Source organism: Phocoena sinus, chromosome 2 (genome assembly GCF_008692025.1).
Source record: "Phocoena sinus isolate mPhoSin1 chromosome 2, mPhoSin1.pri, whole genome shotgun sequence".
In the NCBI taxonomy this organism is placed as follows: Eukaryota; Metazoa; Chordata; class Mammalia; order Artiodactyla; family Phocoenidae; genus Phocoena; species Phocoena sinus.
Window position 1 is genome coordinate 141,466,162 of NC_045764.1, and position 16,603 is coordinate 141,482,764.

A 16,603-nucleotide genomic window follows, 5' to 3' on the forward strand; every position below is an offset into this window, starting at 1 on the left:
GAGCCATAAAGTAATAATTCACATTTCCCGAAACTCCGCCTGCCACCCAGACCGTGACCTGAGCCTGCTTTCCAGACAGTAATTGGAGTGTCCCCTTGATCGGAGCCTCCCTCTCCTCAGCCTTTGTGTGCTGCCAGCCCCTCCGTCCCACCTGCAGTTTTATACCGTCCCTCCCACCTCCGTCAAGGAAGAGACACAGAGAGCCTGGCCGTTTCCACACCTGCCCTTTATTGGACTCAGCCAGAAGGCTGGCTCTGGACCCTCACACTTCTCAGACACCTCCCATACAGATTTAGGAAGGTGCCATCATTCTGTGAAGGCTCAGAGCCCATCCGTCTTGGAGCCCCAGGTTGAATCACCAACCAGAAGTTTGGGGGGAAGGAAAGGAAACAGGCAGACCAGAAAGGCAAGGCTCTTCAATGAAGGGGACTGATCTGAAGGGAAAGCCCGGGCCCAGCAGAGTCTCCTGAGGGCACACTGAATGCTCAGGAAAGACACTCAGGGGCAAAAGAAAGTAGGAGATCTGCTGGTGTTTATATGGCAACTTTGAGGAGGCGCTTGATGTCAGGCTCGATGTTGATGGTCGGGAAGGTGCGGCTGTAGCGTCGGAAGGGCTCCCCCTCTGGCCCGACGAGGAACTTCTCAAAGTTCCAAGACACATCTGAGCGGTGCACAGGGCTCCAAATGATGAACTTGGGATCGGTCATGAGGGAAAACGGGTCGTCGTAAGGGTAGGGGAGCTTATCCTTCAGGTAGGTGAAGACAGGATGCTCATTCTGACCATTCACATCGCACTTCTGGATAAGGGTAAAGGTGGGCTGGAATCCACCCCCAGGGCGGACGTACTTGAGGCTGTTCAGGATCTCCTCATTCTGACAGTTCTCCTGGGGGAGAAAAGAGACAAAGAGCTTGGGAAACGCAAGAGATGAAGGAGCTACGAAGGATCTACAAAGTCACCCTCCTGTACTCCCCAGGATCATTCTTTCTATTATGTATTCCCCACCCCCACCCCCCTACCCCGTTCCCTCTCTTTCCTTCTTCATTCGCTTTGCCCTACTCTTGACTCGGAGTTTTCCCTCTCACAGCTATTGTCTGATGGTTTGCTAGGCCATTTCTGAAAGTTCTCACAGACCCTAGCTTGGCTGTTCTTGTACTGAAAGATATAGAGCTTTTGAGCTGTCACTTCTCTCTCCGATCTACCCTGAGCAATGCTTAGGGTATCTGTCTGAAGCTTCAAGGAACCTTGAGTTCTGGGCAGTAGAAAGAAAGGGAAAGGAGGCTCAGGTCATATTGCCTAGAACCCTCCTTCCACTTATGCACCCACACATACATGCACACCCACACACACACCCTGCCACCACCTTCCCTTTCCTTTTGCCCTGGCCTTGCCTGTCTTTCTTCTAATTACCTCTGAGTGTTGAATCTAGCCTTGGCCTCTGCCCTACTCAGCTCCTCAAAGGAAAGGTGAAACTGAGGTCTAGAAGAATGGGATTTATAGCTTCTTCCTTTCATCTTGTCCTAGATCTAAAGTACAAGTAGGAGGAAGCTTTGATGAAGGAAAACCCCATCCAAGGAAGACTAGTATTCAGGTGCCATAGAGGCAAAGTAGGTTAGAGACAACAATGAACGTACTGTAAACGGAATTACTTCATGACCAACAGGCATGAATTAAATAGGATTGAAGGTTTAGTGTTCTGGAATAGGCCAGGGGAAGGGGAAGTTAAGGAAATAAGTGCTTAAGGACCAAAAGTTGTGAATGTGTAATTATCGTTCCTTTCACTTAGCTTCCTGCACCTCACGCTCACTTGCTGTACTCAGCTAGGATGCTTTAGATCTCAACCTGTTGCCTGTCTTTCCTCCCCGCTGCCAGCACTGTCCTATCCCCACTTAGCATTCCCCACCCCTGACAGCCCACAAAGACCCATGGAAACCCTTATTTTCCACCCCCATCCGCCAAGTCTAAGAGTCATATATCTCCCTCAGGGGAAGAAGTTCCTGCCTCTGACCTACTAGAACCAATTAGTACAGTCAGTTCCAGGCCATCATGACATCTTGAGCCCAGAGTTGATGGCTATTAGACATCTTATCTCCTAATGCAAAAGGCCTGCTGGCTACTGGTAGGTTACGCATTCCCTCCAGCAACTGGCTGGCCTGAAGTGATGGAAGGAGGCATCTGTAGGGCCAGAGAGACCCCTCTGAAGAGGTTTTACCTTTTCTGTCTCTCTTTCCCTGGCCAAGCCTAGAAACAGAACTGAGGCAAGGAAGGAACAGTGAGAGCACTCATGGTTTGGGCTAGGTTTGTCACAGCCAATGACATTTCAGCCTTCCTGCCTATATCTCTGATAATCTCTTCCTTGCCTTCATGCCACTGTGAATTGAACCCAAGGGATTATAATTGGAGGACATTCTGCCTGCTTGTGCTATTTAAATCCTAAGTGCGGGCTTCCCTGGTGGCGCGGTGGTTGAGAGTCCGCCTGCCGATGCAGGGGACACGGGTTCGTGCCCCGGCCCAGGAGGATCCCACATGCCGCAGAGCGGCTGGGCCCGTGAGCCTTGGACGCTGAGCCTGCGCGTCCGGAGCCTGTGCTCCACAACGGGAGAGGCCACAACAGTGAGAGGCCAGCGTACTGCAAAAAATTTAAAAAAAAAAAAAAAATCCTAACTGAAAATATAAGAATCCCTGAAAGATAACTTGAGGTGTGCGGGCTGAAGATCTATAACAACTTGACCCATTAATCAGGGACAGAGAGGCACGTGTGATGCCCAGAGGAGACACGTACACTTTGCAAACCCTTTTACCTTCCCCCAAATTCACTCTCCACTTGGCTGATTTTAAACAAACAAACAAAACCTTTCAATCTAAATAGTAAAGCTACTTACATTTGCGTATTACTCTATACTTTTCAAGTTACTTTTGTAGCTCTTATCCCCACAACCTCACAATAATCCTATCAGATAAGTGGTATTATCCCTAGTTTATAGAAGAGGAAACCAAAACAGAAAAATTGAGTGACTCTTCCTGGGGCACAGAGCTATTAGGTAGCAGAATCAAATGTAGTGAAAATGAAGGTCTCCTGAGTGAGTTCAATCCTAGTTTGATTCTTGACCTTCTATTTCCTCCAGTCATTCATTCAACAAACATTTAATGAGTGCCTTCTATACCCAGGCACGGAGGATACAATGGAGAGAAAAACAGACCTGGTACCAGCCCTCATGGAGTGTAGTGGGAAGACAAGAAACCATAAAAATCCATACGTTTGGTGTTCTATCACAGACAGAATCATACTGACTTCCCCCTGGTACTCGCATGCACCTAAAGACCTAGATTAACAAAACATACCCCACGATTCAAGACACTCAACACACATAGTCGTCCTCCCCCTCTCTTTAGCCCACTGAAGCTGCAGCAACCCAACTCCTTGGGTACAATACCAGGGACGTCTCACCTGATGTCCAAATTGGTTGCAAGGGAAGCCCAGAACCACCAGGCGCCTGGGAAAGCGGCATTGCAGCTCGTTGAGTTGGGTGAAGTCCCGGGTGGTTGTGCCTCAGAGCGAGGCCACGTTCTCAATCAGCACTGCCCTGCCTCGGAATGTATTGAAATCTACCTTCTCCCCGTCTAGGCTGATAGCACTGAGGTCGTAGAAGGACTTGGCAACGTAAGCCATGGTGCGAGTGCGGAGTGAGTGGCAGAGCAGTGTGGCCCCACTTAAGGGTCTGTTAAAGGGGTGGGAGGAAGGAGGAGCCAGGAAGGACCTCACAAAGGGACTTTGAGCATCCTCAGGATGACTTAGCAAAAAGTCACCTACCCGTAAGTGCTGTTCAAACAGGAAGGTCGCTCCTCCTATTTACAGACTCTGAACAAAGCCACCTCCCTGCTCCACCCTGTTGGCAACCTAGGAAGGGCCAATGTGATATCTCTGAGCAGACATGAATAATTCACTGCTTGCAGGAAACCAGAGCCCCAAAGGTTGGACGGGGAGGAAAAAAGGCAGGGACGGATGCAAGATTGACTCCTACTTGCCCCAGCATATTGTTTTCACCTGGCACAGACAGTTATTGAGCGCCTGCTGAGTGCCGAGCTCTGAATTGTGCAACTGAGAGGTCAGGGTCTGCCGAGGGCTGAAGGATGAGGAAGAGGATTGGGCGCATGTCCCCTTGACTCAGACTACAAATGGAATATACATGTTACTGTTCACATTTCTCTCTTTGGCTGTTACTTTCCACAAGCACAAAATCAAAGGGACCATTAGGAGGACGGTGTGTGGTTTTCTAAAATAATGGCTTTCAGTGCCTCTCTTGCACCAGTCTGAAGAGGGGAAGCTGTGTTTGTCTTGAAAAGTCTCTCAGTGAGTGATGGTACTTGTCCTGGAGAGCACATCTGCCCTTGCCCCCTGCGCTGTACCATCTCCTCTAATACCCCACACCCCACCTCCACAGGGTCATGAGGATGCAGTTGGTTGTGGCTGGGATAACAGAGAGGAGTCACAGTGCAGGTGGGTAAACTCAGAGGGGATGGATGCCCCTACCTCTTATCAGACAAAGACAGTCCCAAAGGCTTCTCAGAGGGCCTTGTGCTGGTCATTCCCCACAGAAGGAAGTGTGCAGGCAGTCGAAGCTGCTATGGTTCTAGACCCAGCTAGGCCACTCACGATGTTTTCAACACCAGCATGCAATGTGTTGCAGGACATCGGGGGACCTGCTAAGAGCTATCATGGGAGCACAGCACTGGAAGCCCACAGAAACTAGAAAGACCTAATGCTTCACTTCGTTCTTCCAAACACCCACCAATGCAAGAAATCAGGGCTTGTTATTTTGTTTTTTGTTTTTAATGCCTGGATTTCTCCATCATTAAAGCTGGCAATTAGGCTTTACCTGGCTTTGGGATTTTAGAGCGAAATTTCAATAACAATGCAGTTGTTTACTAGAGAGTGTTTTCACAGGTATGTGTCCATTGGGAACTGTCTCCTAGAACAAAGAATAAGCCAGGTTGGGGAGCAGCTGGTCTTGAGAATCTGATTTGTTGAGAAGATGGAGGAAGTACTTTCCAGGAAGTACCCAGGTGTTCTGTTCTGTAGCCTGTTCATGGCTGTTTATAGCAACACGGGAATCCATACATCTTAACTGGCTGCTCCCTACAAAAAAGCCTCCATTACCTAAGTGGGAATGGAATCTTTTGCCACTAGAAGAGGTGGCAGGAAATGCAGAGGGAAGTGTGTCCCCTGCTGAGGCTGGGTGGAGTTGCTAGAAAAAGCAAATAAACGCCTCCTAAGCCACTGAGTCAAGAACTTTGCCCTGATAATGGGCTAAACTCTTAACATGAACTTGCCAGATTCACCTGCATGCCTAGCACTTCCCTAGTACTCTCTGGGCTTCCGGATGCCTCTTACTGGCTGCCCTTCTGGGACCCCTCTCCAGGAAGACCATGGAAGTCGCTGAACTGAGGAGTGGAGGTGCTGTCTTCCTTAGGTACACGACATCCCTTTTCTCCAGGGGCAACCTAGGACACCTTGAGTCGCCCAGGTTCTCACCTTTCACGATTGAATACAATTGATGAAGCTCTCCTAAAATACCTCTTTGTTTCCAGATTTACCTCAAACTGGCCTACTTTCCAGAAGCTTGTAACTCTGGACATGCACTAACATGGCTTTCCACAGGGACAGTAGATGTTCTGGAAACTTCACTGGCTTAGTAGGCAGAAAGCCTAGGTCGATGGTTCTCAATTCTGGCTGCAAGTGAGAACTGCATGTAGCGATTTTTCTAAATAGAGGTGCCAAGCTTTCCCCTCTGGAGATTTCAATTCCGGTTGTTCCTTTTAAGCCTTGACTCTGCCACTCTTCCTTGGGGCCCCTAGGCACCTGTTTCCTTATCTGTCGAACTTGGATAAAGATAATCACCTTCCTTATCTCACACAGACGTGATTGTCTGATTGTTCCGATAAAGGAGATAAAGCATTACAAGTTCTCTGTAAATTGGAAAATGCAGGTTAAGATCTTAGGCTACTGTTGCCCTGCCTTGTTTTACTCCTTCCTTCTTCATTTTATCTTTACCTCCAAACATTCTCTGCCTCTTCCATCAACTCTGGACCCCAGAGTATAGTATTCATCAGTCCCCAGACCCCAAGATTCTAGACCGCCTTGTTCCCTTGGGGTATCCAAGCACAGGGCTAGGATGAACTTCTGAAAGATTACTTAATCCCACCTCATGCCTTCAGGAAGACCTGTTTCTGTTACATTCCAAGCATATGAGAACCCTCTTGGTTTTTTTTTTTAATTAATTAATTTATTTATTTTTTTATTTTTGGCTGTGTTGGGTCTTCGTTTCTGTGCAAGGGCTTTCTCTAGTTGTGGCAAGCGGGGGCCACTCTTCATCGCGGCGCGCGGGCCTCTCACTATCACGGCCTCTCTTTTTGCGGAGCACAGGCTCCAGACGCACAGGCTCAGTAGTTGTGGCTTACGGGCTTAGTTGCTCCACGGCATGTGGAGCTGGGATCTTCCCAGACCAGGGCTCGAACCCGTGTCCCCTGCATTGGCAGGCAGATTCTCAACCACTGCGCCACCAGGGAAGCCCCCCACCTCTTGGTTTTAAAGACACCCTCAGACATAGATATTCAGCATATCCCCAATGACTCTACTCAATCTTATTTCCACAATGGGAGCCCACTGCCGAGCAATGGGGGCTCTGCTTGGGGCTCCCCTGCAGGTGGCATTAGGAAAGGCACCAAACGGAAGACGTTTGCTGTTTCCATTCATTCTTCTGCTGTTCCTTTAGGATTCTGGAACCTCTTCTACCAGCACTGCCTCTCTCCCTCCCCCTGAACTGCCAGGGTCCCAGTGAGATCTACTCCCGGGGATTCACACAGGCAGTCACAACTGTGACTTGAAATATTCTTTATTTTGTAAACATCTGTGTTTAAAATAGATGAACCCTGCTCACAATTCATATCCTGGACCCGAGACACAGCACACGAAGTTTACCCGTCACAGGGAGATGCTGGGGCTCGGGAGCAGGTGGAGAGCCTGGGGCTGTGCCGAACCTCAAGACAACAGGTGCAAAGGTGGAGCCAACAGGCAGGCGCACCTGCTCAACAGTCTAAGGCCAGGTCCCAGGCTGTGTCCGGGACTGGAGAAGTTTAGGGGTGAGATGCTGACTCTGGTACCTCATGAGCATAGCTGCACCCTAAAATCCCAACCCCTCTCCTGCCCCATGCCTCTCCCCAGCTGTGGCCCTTACGGATGGGGCTTCTCAGGCCATAGAATCCTAACCCCAAGTTTTCCCTTCCAGAACCCCTAGGGTACAGTAAAAATATAGTCCCTCTTCCCCAGGGGGGCTAGGAGAGAAAGGCAATGGTACTCGGCCAGATCTTCAGGGAAAGCAGCAACACTGACCACAGGTTGGAGCCAGTGGCCAGTATAACTTCCCCTCCCCCGAGCCCCTGGCTGAGGGCACACTGTGGGTTGGCACTGCTGACCTCCCCACCCCAGTGATGCTGCATGTTTTAACACCTGAGGAGTTAGTCCTCAAGGAAACATCCTCAGCTGTGGTCATGATTTCGTCCTAAAGAGTCAGCTCTTTACATTTCTCATTAGCTGACGATTTATAACTATTCCTGCCTTCCTTTCCCTTCCACTACAATAACCCATCCCCCATTCCCTCATCCTGAGCTACCCTCTCCTGCCCTCTCCTGATTTGATAAGAGTCAGAGGAAAGGTTTGGCGATTTCATCCCCCACCCATTTTTTCAGAGGAGTAAGGAGGTGGGGCTCTTAATCCTTCACATGTGTGTGTCCTGGATTTTAGTCTTTAATTAGTGAACGTTCGATGCCCAGTTTTGTTTTCACTCCAGCGCCAGCCATGCAACGCAGCTTAAGACTGATCCTCCTCCCTAGGCTTCTCCCATCTTGGGAAGGTGGGGAGGAACCCTACTAGGGCTGGTAACTGACTTGTTCCCTCCTTAAAGGGCCTCCTGCAAACGACTATTGGACCATATGGGGTTAAAGAAACTTCTTCCTGAAACAAAGGGCCCTGGAGGAAGGAGTCCGCTTCCCTCCACCTGTAGCCACAGTGCAGTTGGCAAACCCTCAAGCCTCTGAGTCAGGAGCTGAGGAACAAGATGAGCACATGGTCTTGAAGGCTGAAGGGAACAGCACCAAGCGTTCCTACCCAGGGCTTGCCTGCTTTCTGCCCATGAGCCCCCTGCCCTTCTCCCACAAACTTTGGGTCTCGGGAAAGCCTTGAGAGCGGAAGGCTGGGCTCGGTGAAAGACCACCAGCGTGGTTCTGTCACCTCTCACCTGCCGGGGTGGTGGTGAAGTGCCCTTCTTACATAAGAAATGGAAGATGGGGCCCAGGAATCTCTGCTGCTGCCGAATTCCCCTCTGGTTTGCAAACTGCTGTCCTGGCTCTTAACTTGATACATAGGAGCTGGTCCTTCATTTCCAAACACTCCCCTTCCTGGAGTGTGTGGTTGGCCCCAGGGCTCTCCATGCCCCTGCAGTGCCCTCAGGCCTTGGTCCACATCTTTAAATTTGGGAGCCCGGGGGCAGGGAGAAATAGCATACACGCTGCAGGGCAGGTAGAGAATGGAGGTTACTTCTTATCCCTGCCACCCCTCATCATTTTTTTTCTTCTCTGAAGCTCAGTTCCCCCAAGAGGCAGGAGGACAGGCAGCCAAGTGCAGCGGAAGCTGGGGACGGGGCGGGGTGGGGGTGGGGTGTAGGACAGCCCCAGGCGTGGGGACCACCAGTTTGGGCTTTCCTTCCTCTCTTGCCCTTCCTCTTTCCCCAGTCACCGGGGAGGCAGGCCCATGGCACATGAAGGGGCGGCGGGGAGGGGAGGACGGGAAGAATTTCCCACAAAGCGGGGTGGGGCTTCTCCCAGAGCAGAGCAGGGAACGTGCCCCTGAGCCTGAGTCCACTCCCTCGGCCAGGCAAAGAGGGAGGAATTGAAAGGTGCTGTACCAGCAGCCACACGGGACACGTGGGGGGCGGGGGGAGGGCTTTGATAGGAACACAGCTGAGGGGAAGGAACAGAAAGAGAGGTGGGAAGAAGCGAGGAGAAGCAGAGAAGAGACCAGATGCACTGAGAGAGAAGGAACCTCCAGTGGCCTTGACTCCAGACTGGGCCATCGTCTGGGACCTCGGGGTAGTGAGGCAGTGCTCGTAGCACATCAGGGGCTTGAAGCAGGCCTGTGGCTGGGGAAACAGGCTGGAGGGGGCCATCCCGGGGGGAGGGTGGGGGGAGGGGGGCGAGGCTGCCCGGACAGGACAGAGGAGCTGCTCCCCGGAGCCAGGCAGGGGGAGGAGCAGCGGCCGAGATTCCACAGGGTCACCCGAAGGAGAAGAGAAGCAGGGCAAAGCCCAGGCTCCCTGTGTGCCCGCAGCCCTCCCGCGGGGAGAGAGGACTGTGCGGGGCGCTCCACGCAAGATGCTCAGCACCAGCAGGTTTTTGAAGAGTTCTCCGGGCCCTCAGGTTTGCCCTCATCCTCCTCCATCTCCGCCAGGGCCAACTCATTGCTGGCGGGTGTCCGCAGACCTTCCAGCTCCTTCCTGTGGGCCTGCAGCACCAGCTCGGTCAGGCGCGTGAAGGACTGGGAGGTCAAGGAACACAGTAAGTCCAGGTCTCCCCTCTTCCCGGCACCCCAGTGGCTGCCCGCCCTGGGTGGGGCTCATCTGCTCTCAGCCACTCTGCTGCCTCGTCCTCTCGCCTCCCCGCCTCGCTGGACTCGGCTCAAGAGACGGGACTCACCTCTTTAATGTTGAGGTTGGTGCAGGCACTTGTTTCATAGAAGTCCATGCCGTACTCTTTAGCCAGCTGCAAGAGAAGAACCTTCCTGAAAGGGCGTCGCTAAGGGAAGGGAGGTGCCCGCAGCACCTGGTGCATCCTTCCTGCCACTGCACTCAGGGCCCGTGCTGTGTCGCGACAGTTTCTCAGAGTAGATAATTTCTCAGATGAGACTAAGACTTCCTAAGACACAGGCTAGCAGAGAATGGGAGAAGATGCTCCACAGATGCACCCCACCTACACACAGTCACACATATACACCGAGCACACACACATCACGTGTCAGGAGACAGAGACACAAAATTATTGTGACAAACTAATGAAAAACATGGGCTTTGAGGTCAAACAGACCCAGGCTGGAATACCAGTGCTGTCACTTAAGAGCATATGACCTTAGACAAGTTACCTCTTCCCTCTAAGCCCCAACTTCGCATTCTGTTCAAAGGGGATGAGAGTGTCTATCAACCAAGGCTGTGGAAGGGTTAAATGGGGTCATGCATCTGTAAGCACTTGCTTAGCACAGGGCCACACATACAGTAATCAACAAATACGAATATTCTAGTAGGAACTGGCCTCTATTTTCAAATTTTTCAATGACCATGTATTATTTTTTATACTAAAAAACAATTTTATTTCAAGTGCTAATGGGACGCTATTGACTGAAGAGGGAGAGAAAAACTCTTGAGGCCCTCAGAGTAAGCGGGTGACTCTGGCCTCAGTGGTACCCATCTTTCTTCCTGTTCTCTGGGAGGATGGTCTCCCTGTGTGATTGGACATTCCCTCAAAACCATCCTCCTACCCTCTCTGCCACCATGGCTTCTCTGAATGTGGGCCCTTCATGCCTTCATTTCCCTTCCTACCTCTTTTCAACTGTAAGGAGGACAGGGAGTGGGTGTGGAGGGGTGAGATGACTGTAGGACAGAAGCTTTGCCTGGATGCCGCTAGAGGAGAAGGGAGCCACTTGAGGTCCCTCCTCCGCACTAACCAGGGTGGGCTCTTAGGCAGAGGTAATCCTGCTTTGGGCGCCTTGGAGTTGGGAGAGGTCTTTGTTTCAGGATGGACCCCAAATCACTGTCCTAAAGGACAGAAAACAAACGCTCAAGGATGGCAATTCAGCCAGTGCCTTAGGCTACTGTGGAGGTAGGGGGGTGTCTGATGATGGTAATAGAACCCTGGGTCCCAGTTCTCAGGCCTGGCCCAGGAAGCCAGCCAAAAACCCAAGGGATGGATTCAGCCAGCTCACTCGCACTTACCTGCTGCCCTTGCTCTCTTCCCACCTGCCGTTTCTGCTCTTCATCAGCCTTATTCCCTATAAGGATCTTCTGGACACCTTCTGGCGCATACTAGGGACAAAGGACAGACAGAACTGCCAGTGAGTCCTGCCTTCCCCCAGTCTCCCCACCCACACAGCCTACACGGGCTTCCACACCAGCAGCAAAGTTAAGAGCCCTAGGGACAGAGTGGGCTGAGCGGGTGCAGGTGCCAGGCATCCCCAAGTACCATGGCTGATCCCATGGGTCCCAGAGGGATGTCACAGGGACTGTTTAGGGTAGAAGACACTGATGCTTCCTCGGGTTGGACAACTGGAAAGGACACTGGACTTAAGTCCAGCCCCTCATTCTACAGATGAAGAACTGGGGACTCAGAGTTCAAATGGCTTGCCCAGGGCTCAACAACTGTGGTGGCAGAGCCAGGACTGGAACCCCAGTCTCGCAATTCCACCTGGTCCTGACATTTCAGGAAGGAAGCTGTTCACAGCGTAGGCTCTGTCCTAACTCATTTCAGGGGAAGACACAGCCGTGGAGGCCTGGCGGGGTATAGAGCATGGAGGGCATGGCTGCTTGGGCTTCTGCCTCATGTCTTACTCACCCAGAGGTCTTGATCCGGGGCTGCAGAGGCAAGGGTTCCTGGTAATGTTTGCTCGCCAACCCTGACAGCTTCAGCCCTTCCCATGTGGCCTTCACTTTGCTTTCCCCTCTGAGGTGCCCTTCCCCACCCCCAAGAGTGAGGCAGCACATCCTACCTCATCCACATCACTGACCCACTTCATGATGTGCTGGTAAGAGCGCTCGCTGCTAATGTCGTAGACTAAAAATATTCCCTGAGAGAGAGAAGGAGAGAGAGATGGGGCAGGTACATGCACACAGAGACAGTGCATAGTCATGGGGTCAGAATCGGGTGTGGTACCTTAAATGCTGGGTCCCAATCTCCCTTCTCCCTGCTTAGCATAATGAAGAGCCCTCAGCACCCAGAAAAGTCTCCTTCTCTCTCAGACCCCCAAAGCTGTTGCTTCCTAGGCTCATCACAGAGCTCTCTGAGGCAGAAAGGCACCAATACTTTGATGTGGTCTTTGGCCCGAGGAGGAGGGTGGAAGGTGAGGGTGAGGGTGGGGGCCCGCCAGTAGTGAGTGCTCAGAGAGTAGCTGATGAATGAATGATCAGTGAACGACTGAAAGACCATCCTGAGCCCACCCCCTCACTCCCCAGCAATCTGAGGGCCCATTTGGGGATCAGTGGCACAAATATCTCAAACGCCCAGAGCCAGGAGTGTGGGTGGCAGCATCCCACCTCTAAACCCTGAAAATAGCGGCTCACCTGGGCCCGTCGATAGTACTGCTTTGTGATGGTCTGATATCTCTCCTGCCCCGCTGTGTCCCTGCAATAGAAAGCCAGCCCTTCAAAAGAGCATGGACCATGGAAGCAGGTGGGGAGAGGGGGAACGGGACCTGGGAGACCCTGTGCCTTTGCAGGAGAAACTGGAGAGCTGCAGGGTGAAAAATCAGTGGAGCTTTGGTCCCCAAGGGGATCCAAACGTATCTGACTCTGCAGAGAGGGCTGGTCATAGGTGCTGACAGGGCTTGTGGGTCCTTGTCAACTGTATCTGCGCTAGGAGCCACAACCATAACTGGGTCTTGGATAACTTTCTCTAGGATTTGGCCTTTGTGGCCAGACTGGTGGGACTACTACATCTCCAGTCCCTCTGGGACCTCTGCAGGCAATGCCCATACCACTCTGAAATTGGGGGGCCGCTCCAAATGCTGGAAAGGCAATGCTTCCAGGAGCAACAGGCCAGAGAGCTATAGCGGCCCCCTGTGGCTACTTATGGGAACTGCACTGTGCTGTAGTGAGGAACTCCGACCAGGAACTCCCACCGTAAGGATGGGGCGTAGCCCTCCCTGCTTGGAATCCTACCTCAGTGCTATGCAGGGCAGCACGGCCCAAGGGAAAAGCTTTATTCGAAGACAAACCCGCAGTGCTTAGTTTGCCAATTCCTTCTAATTCTTGCTTCTTGGTGACTTGCGGTCAGTCCCATAAGTTTCTTAAGAAAGAGATGAGAGGGAACTCCCTGGTGGTTCAGTGGTTAGGACTCCGCGCTTTCACTGCCAAGGGCCTGGAGTTAATCCCTGGTCGGGGAACTAAGATCTTGGGAGCCGCAGAGATGAGAGATTAAGGCTCATGGGAGCAGGAGATGGGCTTTGAGACTTCTGCTTCTCTCCATCGAAAAGGTGGCCAGTTACTCCAGATGAAGCCTCTGGATTTTACACATGGCAGTGGCAGCTAGGGAGAGCCCCAGGTCCTCTCCTCCTACCCAACTCACCAAATCTGTATCCGTACTTTGATGCCATCTACCTCTATGGTCTTCATCTTAAAGTCAACACCTGGGGAAAGGAAGTGAGCAAGGAAGTTAGGAAGGGGGCTTCCCTGGTGGCGCAGTGGTGAAGAATCCACCTGCCAATGCAGGGGACACGGGTTCGAGCCCTGGTCTGGGAAGATCCCACATGCCGCAGAGCAACTAAGCCCATGCGCCACAACTACTGAGCCTGTGCTCTAGAGCCCGTGAGCCACAACTACCGAGCCCACATGCCACAACTACTGAAGCCCACGTGCCTAGAGCCCGTGCTCTGCAACAAGAGAAGCCACCACAATGAGAAGCCCGCGCACCGCAACGAAGAGTAGCCCCCACTCACCACAACTAGAGAAAGCCCGTGCTCAGCAACAAAAAATAAAATAAATAAATTTTAAAAAAGAAAGAAAGGAAGGATACCCACTGAAGAACTGAAGTATGGCCCAGGGCACTCATACCTGAGGGTCTCCCTTTGGTTTAACTTGGCAGAAAGTTGGCACAAGGTAAAGGCCTTCTTGAACCAAAAACTGACCCTCAGGGAGTGTCCAGGGCTTTGAATGGGGCTTCCCTTCCTCCTTGAGCTGCGAGTTGCCAGGAGTAAAGGGCCCGTGGCACACAGGAAGTGAATATGGGAGAATCCACTCTGTTGCTGCCTTACTTAGCCCCAAAACGTGTCTCACTCTACTCCTGTGTAAAGTTTTCCTTATTTATACCTCTGCAGAGAACCACTTGTATTTATCCCTCCTGGAACTCTAATCCCTAGGAATAGCAGTCCACCTCATCTGCCTGGGTTTATTCTCTCTCTGCCTTATTAGCAACCAGGAGGGGTTATGGTGCCGTCATGAATGTGGGGAAGGCACAGAGACCCTGGCGAGAGAGGACTGTTTCAGCCCCACAGTGTGTATAGAGCCCTCGGCACCTAACAAAGGCCCACCAAGGAGACGGCCTAGTGCATCTGTTGCTGACTAGGCCCTTTTACCAGAGGAGGCATTGTTGTTTACTAGAAGGAGCATGGGCTTCAATGTCAGGCCTGTGCTTGAATCCTAACTCTGGCCACTTAACTCATAGCTATGACCTTGGGCACCTCTGAGCCTCCATTTTCTCATCAGTAAAATGGGGACATTACCAATCATTTCAGAGGGTCACTGAGAAAACCAAATGAGATACAGTGCCGGGCACCTGGTGGACATTCAGTGGGTCACAGCTATCACTATACCAAGTGCAGCCCTGGTCTGCATGGAAGCTCCTGGGTCACTGCCAGTGACCACATGAAGAGGCAGTGGCACAGCATGTCATTGGGGGAGGGAGGGTAGACAATCAGGGTTCTCAGGCTTATCTGCCCAGGGGCTTGAGGAGCTAAGCTGCCACAAGACACAGGAAACGTAAGGGATTTGGCAAACCAGTCCAGCGCAGAAACGTATCTGGGGAATTTTGCAGCAGAAGTCAGCACCACCAGCAGCATGCAGGCTCGAATCTGAGTGACAGCAGTGATGAGGCACCTCTCCCCAGCCCTTATTGTGCCAGGCACTGTGCCCAGTGATTCAAGAACTGTGTCTAGGAAGTTAATTAAGCTGCAGTCCTAGTGCACTCCCTGGAGACAAGTCAGGAATGGGCACCATTAACCAGTGTTCAGCAGGAGATGGACTTTGAGAAACAGGGTGAAGGCCCGTAGTCCCCAGGCTGCACAGCACAGCCCCAAAGGTGCCAGAATCCCTAGTGCCCCTGCCATTCCACCCCGGCATTAGTTCTTTGCCAACAGGAATACTTTGCCCCTTATCCACATCGTCCCCAGCTTTCCACAAACACAGACATAAATTCAGCCTCTTCCTTCTCACCACTGAGACCAATCATCATTTAATTAAAAGGGAGAAAAAGATTCAGACTGGACAACCTGAACTAAATCAACTTGCTCGGAAGTGAATCATTTTTCACCTGCCCAAGCTGATTCATATCTATCGAGCTGTACTTTTCCAAATGGATAACGTCTGGCAGCCATTCTACCGAGGGTGCCAAGAAAGTAAAAAAAAGAGGAGGGAGAAAGAAGGAGAGGGGCCCCTGGCCTTGGTGGGGGGCAGTAGCGTGCTCACCCCCTCCCTAGACAAGCAGTTGTCAAGAATTTGCTTCTCGGGACTTCCCTGGTGGTCCAATGGGTAAGACTCCACGCTCCCAATGCAGGGGGCCTGGGTTCGATCCCTGGTTAGGGAACTAGATCCCGCATGCCACAGCTAAGAGTTCGCATGCCACAACTAAAGATCCCGCATGCCACAACTAAGACCTGGTACAGCCTAAATAAATAAATAAATATTTTTTAAAAAATTTGCTTCTCCCCAACACCCGGCATAGAAGGGAATCAAGAAACCTTTGTTCTTTCCTGGTACAGTGCCTTCTTCCCAGGAGAACCAGGGATTCTGTTCATTTCATAATAAAGCCAGCTCGTCCTCATACCAGCCCAGCAAGCCCAGTCAAAGGGCAGCACCTTGTGCAAAGTGGTCGCAAGGGTGGGGAGCTGGTGAGAGAGGAATCTATATCCTTTATTCCACAAACCTCTATGGGAACTAACTTTGTGCCCTGCACAGTGCTAGATGCAGACAAAGTGGCCAAAAAGACAGATGGTCCTTGCCCTTACAGAGCTTATTAGACAGGAAACAAAGGCCCAGGGAGGTAAGATAACTAGCCCAAGGTTGGCACAGCAAGTAGCAGAGGCCTGTTTGATGGCAGAGCCCTTGCACTGTTCCTTGGGGGAATGAGAGGAGAATAGTGTGTTAACCAGGCAGAGAGGCCTTACCTAAGCTTTGCTGTTTCTCTCTGGAGAAGGGCTCAGCTGGGGGAGGAGCCCCCACACCAGGGAGCTTTCCCTGACTATGAAGGCAGGTCTTAGGAGAGGCAGGGCTGACAAGAAGACAGGGAGCCGCCCTGGGAGTGAGCGCTGGGCTTGGATTCCTCCTCCCCTCTTCCCTCGCTTCTTAGCTGTGTGGCCAGGGACCAAGGCTGGGGAATTCTGGGGGCTCATGGCACCCCCCCACCCACCACCGTCTTGCAATCTAGACCCTCCTGACCACCGATAAAATTTGTTGTAACATCTCTGAGAAATAAAATGCATCAGTATTGGCTCTTCACCAGCACTAAGGAAGAAACAGAAAGTCTATGCCTTCTGAGGGATCGTCCTCTCCCACCCACTCCCATCCTTTTTAAATTGAA

General features: G+C 51.8%; 2 protein-coding genes across 4 annotated transcripts in view; both read right to left on the reverse strand.

Annotated features, from left to right (window-relative positions):
- Positions 1-207: 207 nt before the first annotated feature.
- Positions 208-6,306, reverse strand: GPX2 (glutathione peroxidase 2). Its single transcript, XM_032622993.1, has 2 exons — positions 3,447-6,306; positions 208-884 (listed from the first exon to the last, which is right to left on the reverse strand). Exons 1-2 carry the CDS (start codon positions 3,666-3,668, stop codon positions 534-536), a joined length of 573 nt encoding a protein of 190 aa, XP_032478884.1. The 5' UTR covers positions 3,669-6,306; the 3' UTR covers positions 208-533.
- The window catches only part of RAB15 (RAB15, member RAS oncogene family), a 30,119-nt gene continuing 14,270 nt past the window's right edge, over positions 755-16,603 (reverse strand). The window contains exons 2-8 of one of the 3 annotated variants that reach the window (XR_004348496.1): positions 13,379-13,439; positions 12,376-12,436; positions 11,805-11,882; positions 11,035-11,124; positions 9,746-9,811; positions 8,293-9,587; positions 755-884 (exon numbers count right to left, since the gene is read on the reverse strand). Coding sequence is in view for 2 of the 3 variants with exons in the window: in XM_032622985.1 (XP_032478876.1) it covers positions 857-884; positions 9,436-9,587; positions 9,746-9,811; positions 11,035-11,124; positions 11,805-11,882; positions 12,376-12,436; positions 13,379-13,439 (536 nt within the window). In the remaining variant the exon portion in view is untranslated. Of the gene's footprint in view, positions 885-6,574; positions 9,588-9,745; positions 9,812-11,034; positions 11,125-11,804; positions 11,883-12,375; positions 12,437-13,378; positions 13,440-16,603 lie in introns of those variants that run through there. The other 2 variants (XM_032622985.1, XM_032622986.1) reach the window with 2 other exon arrangements.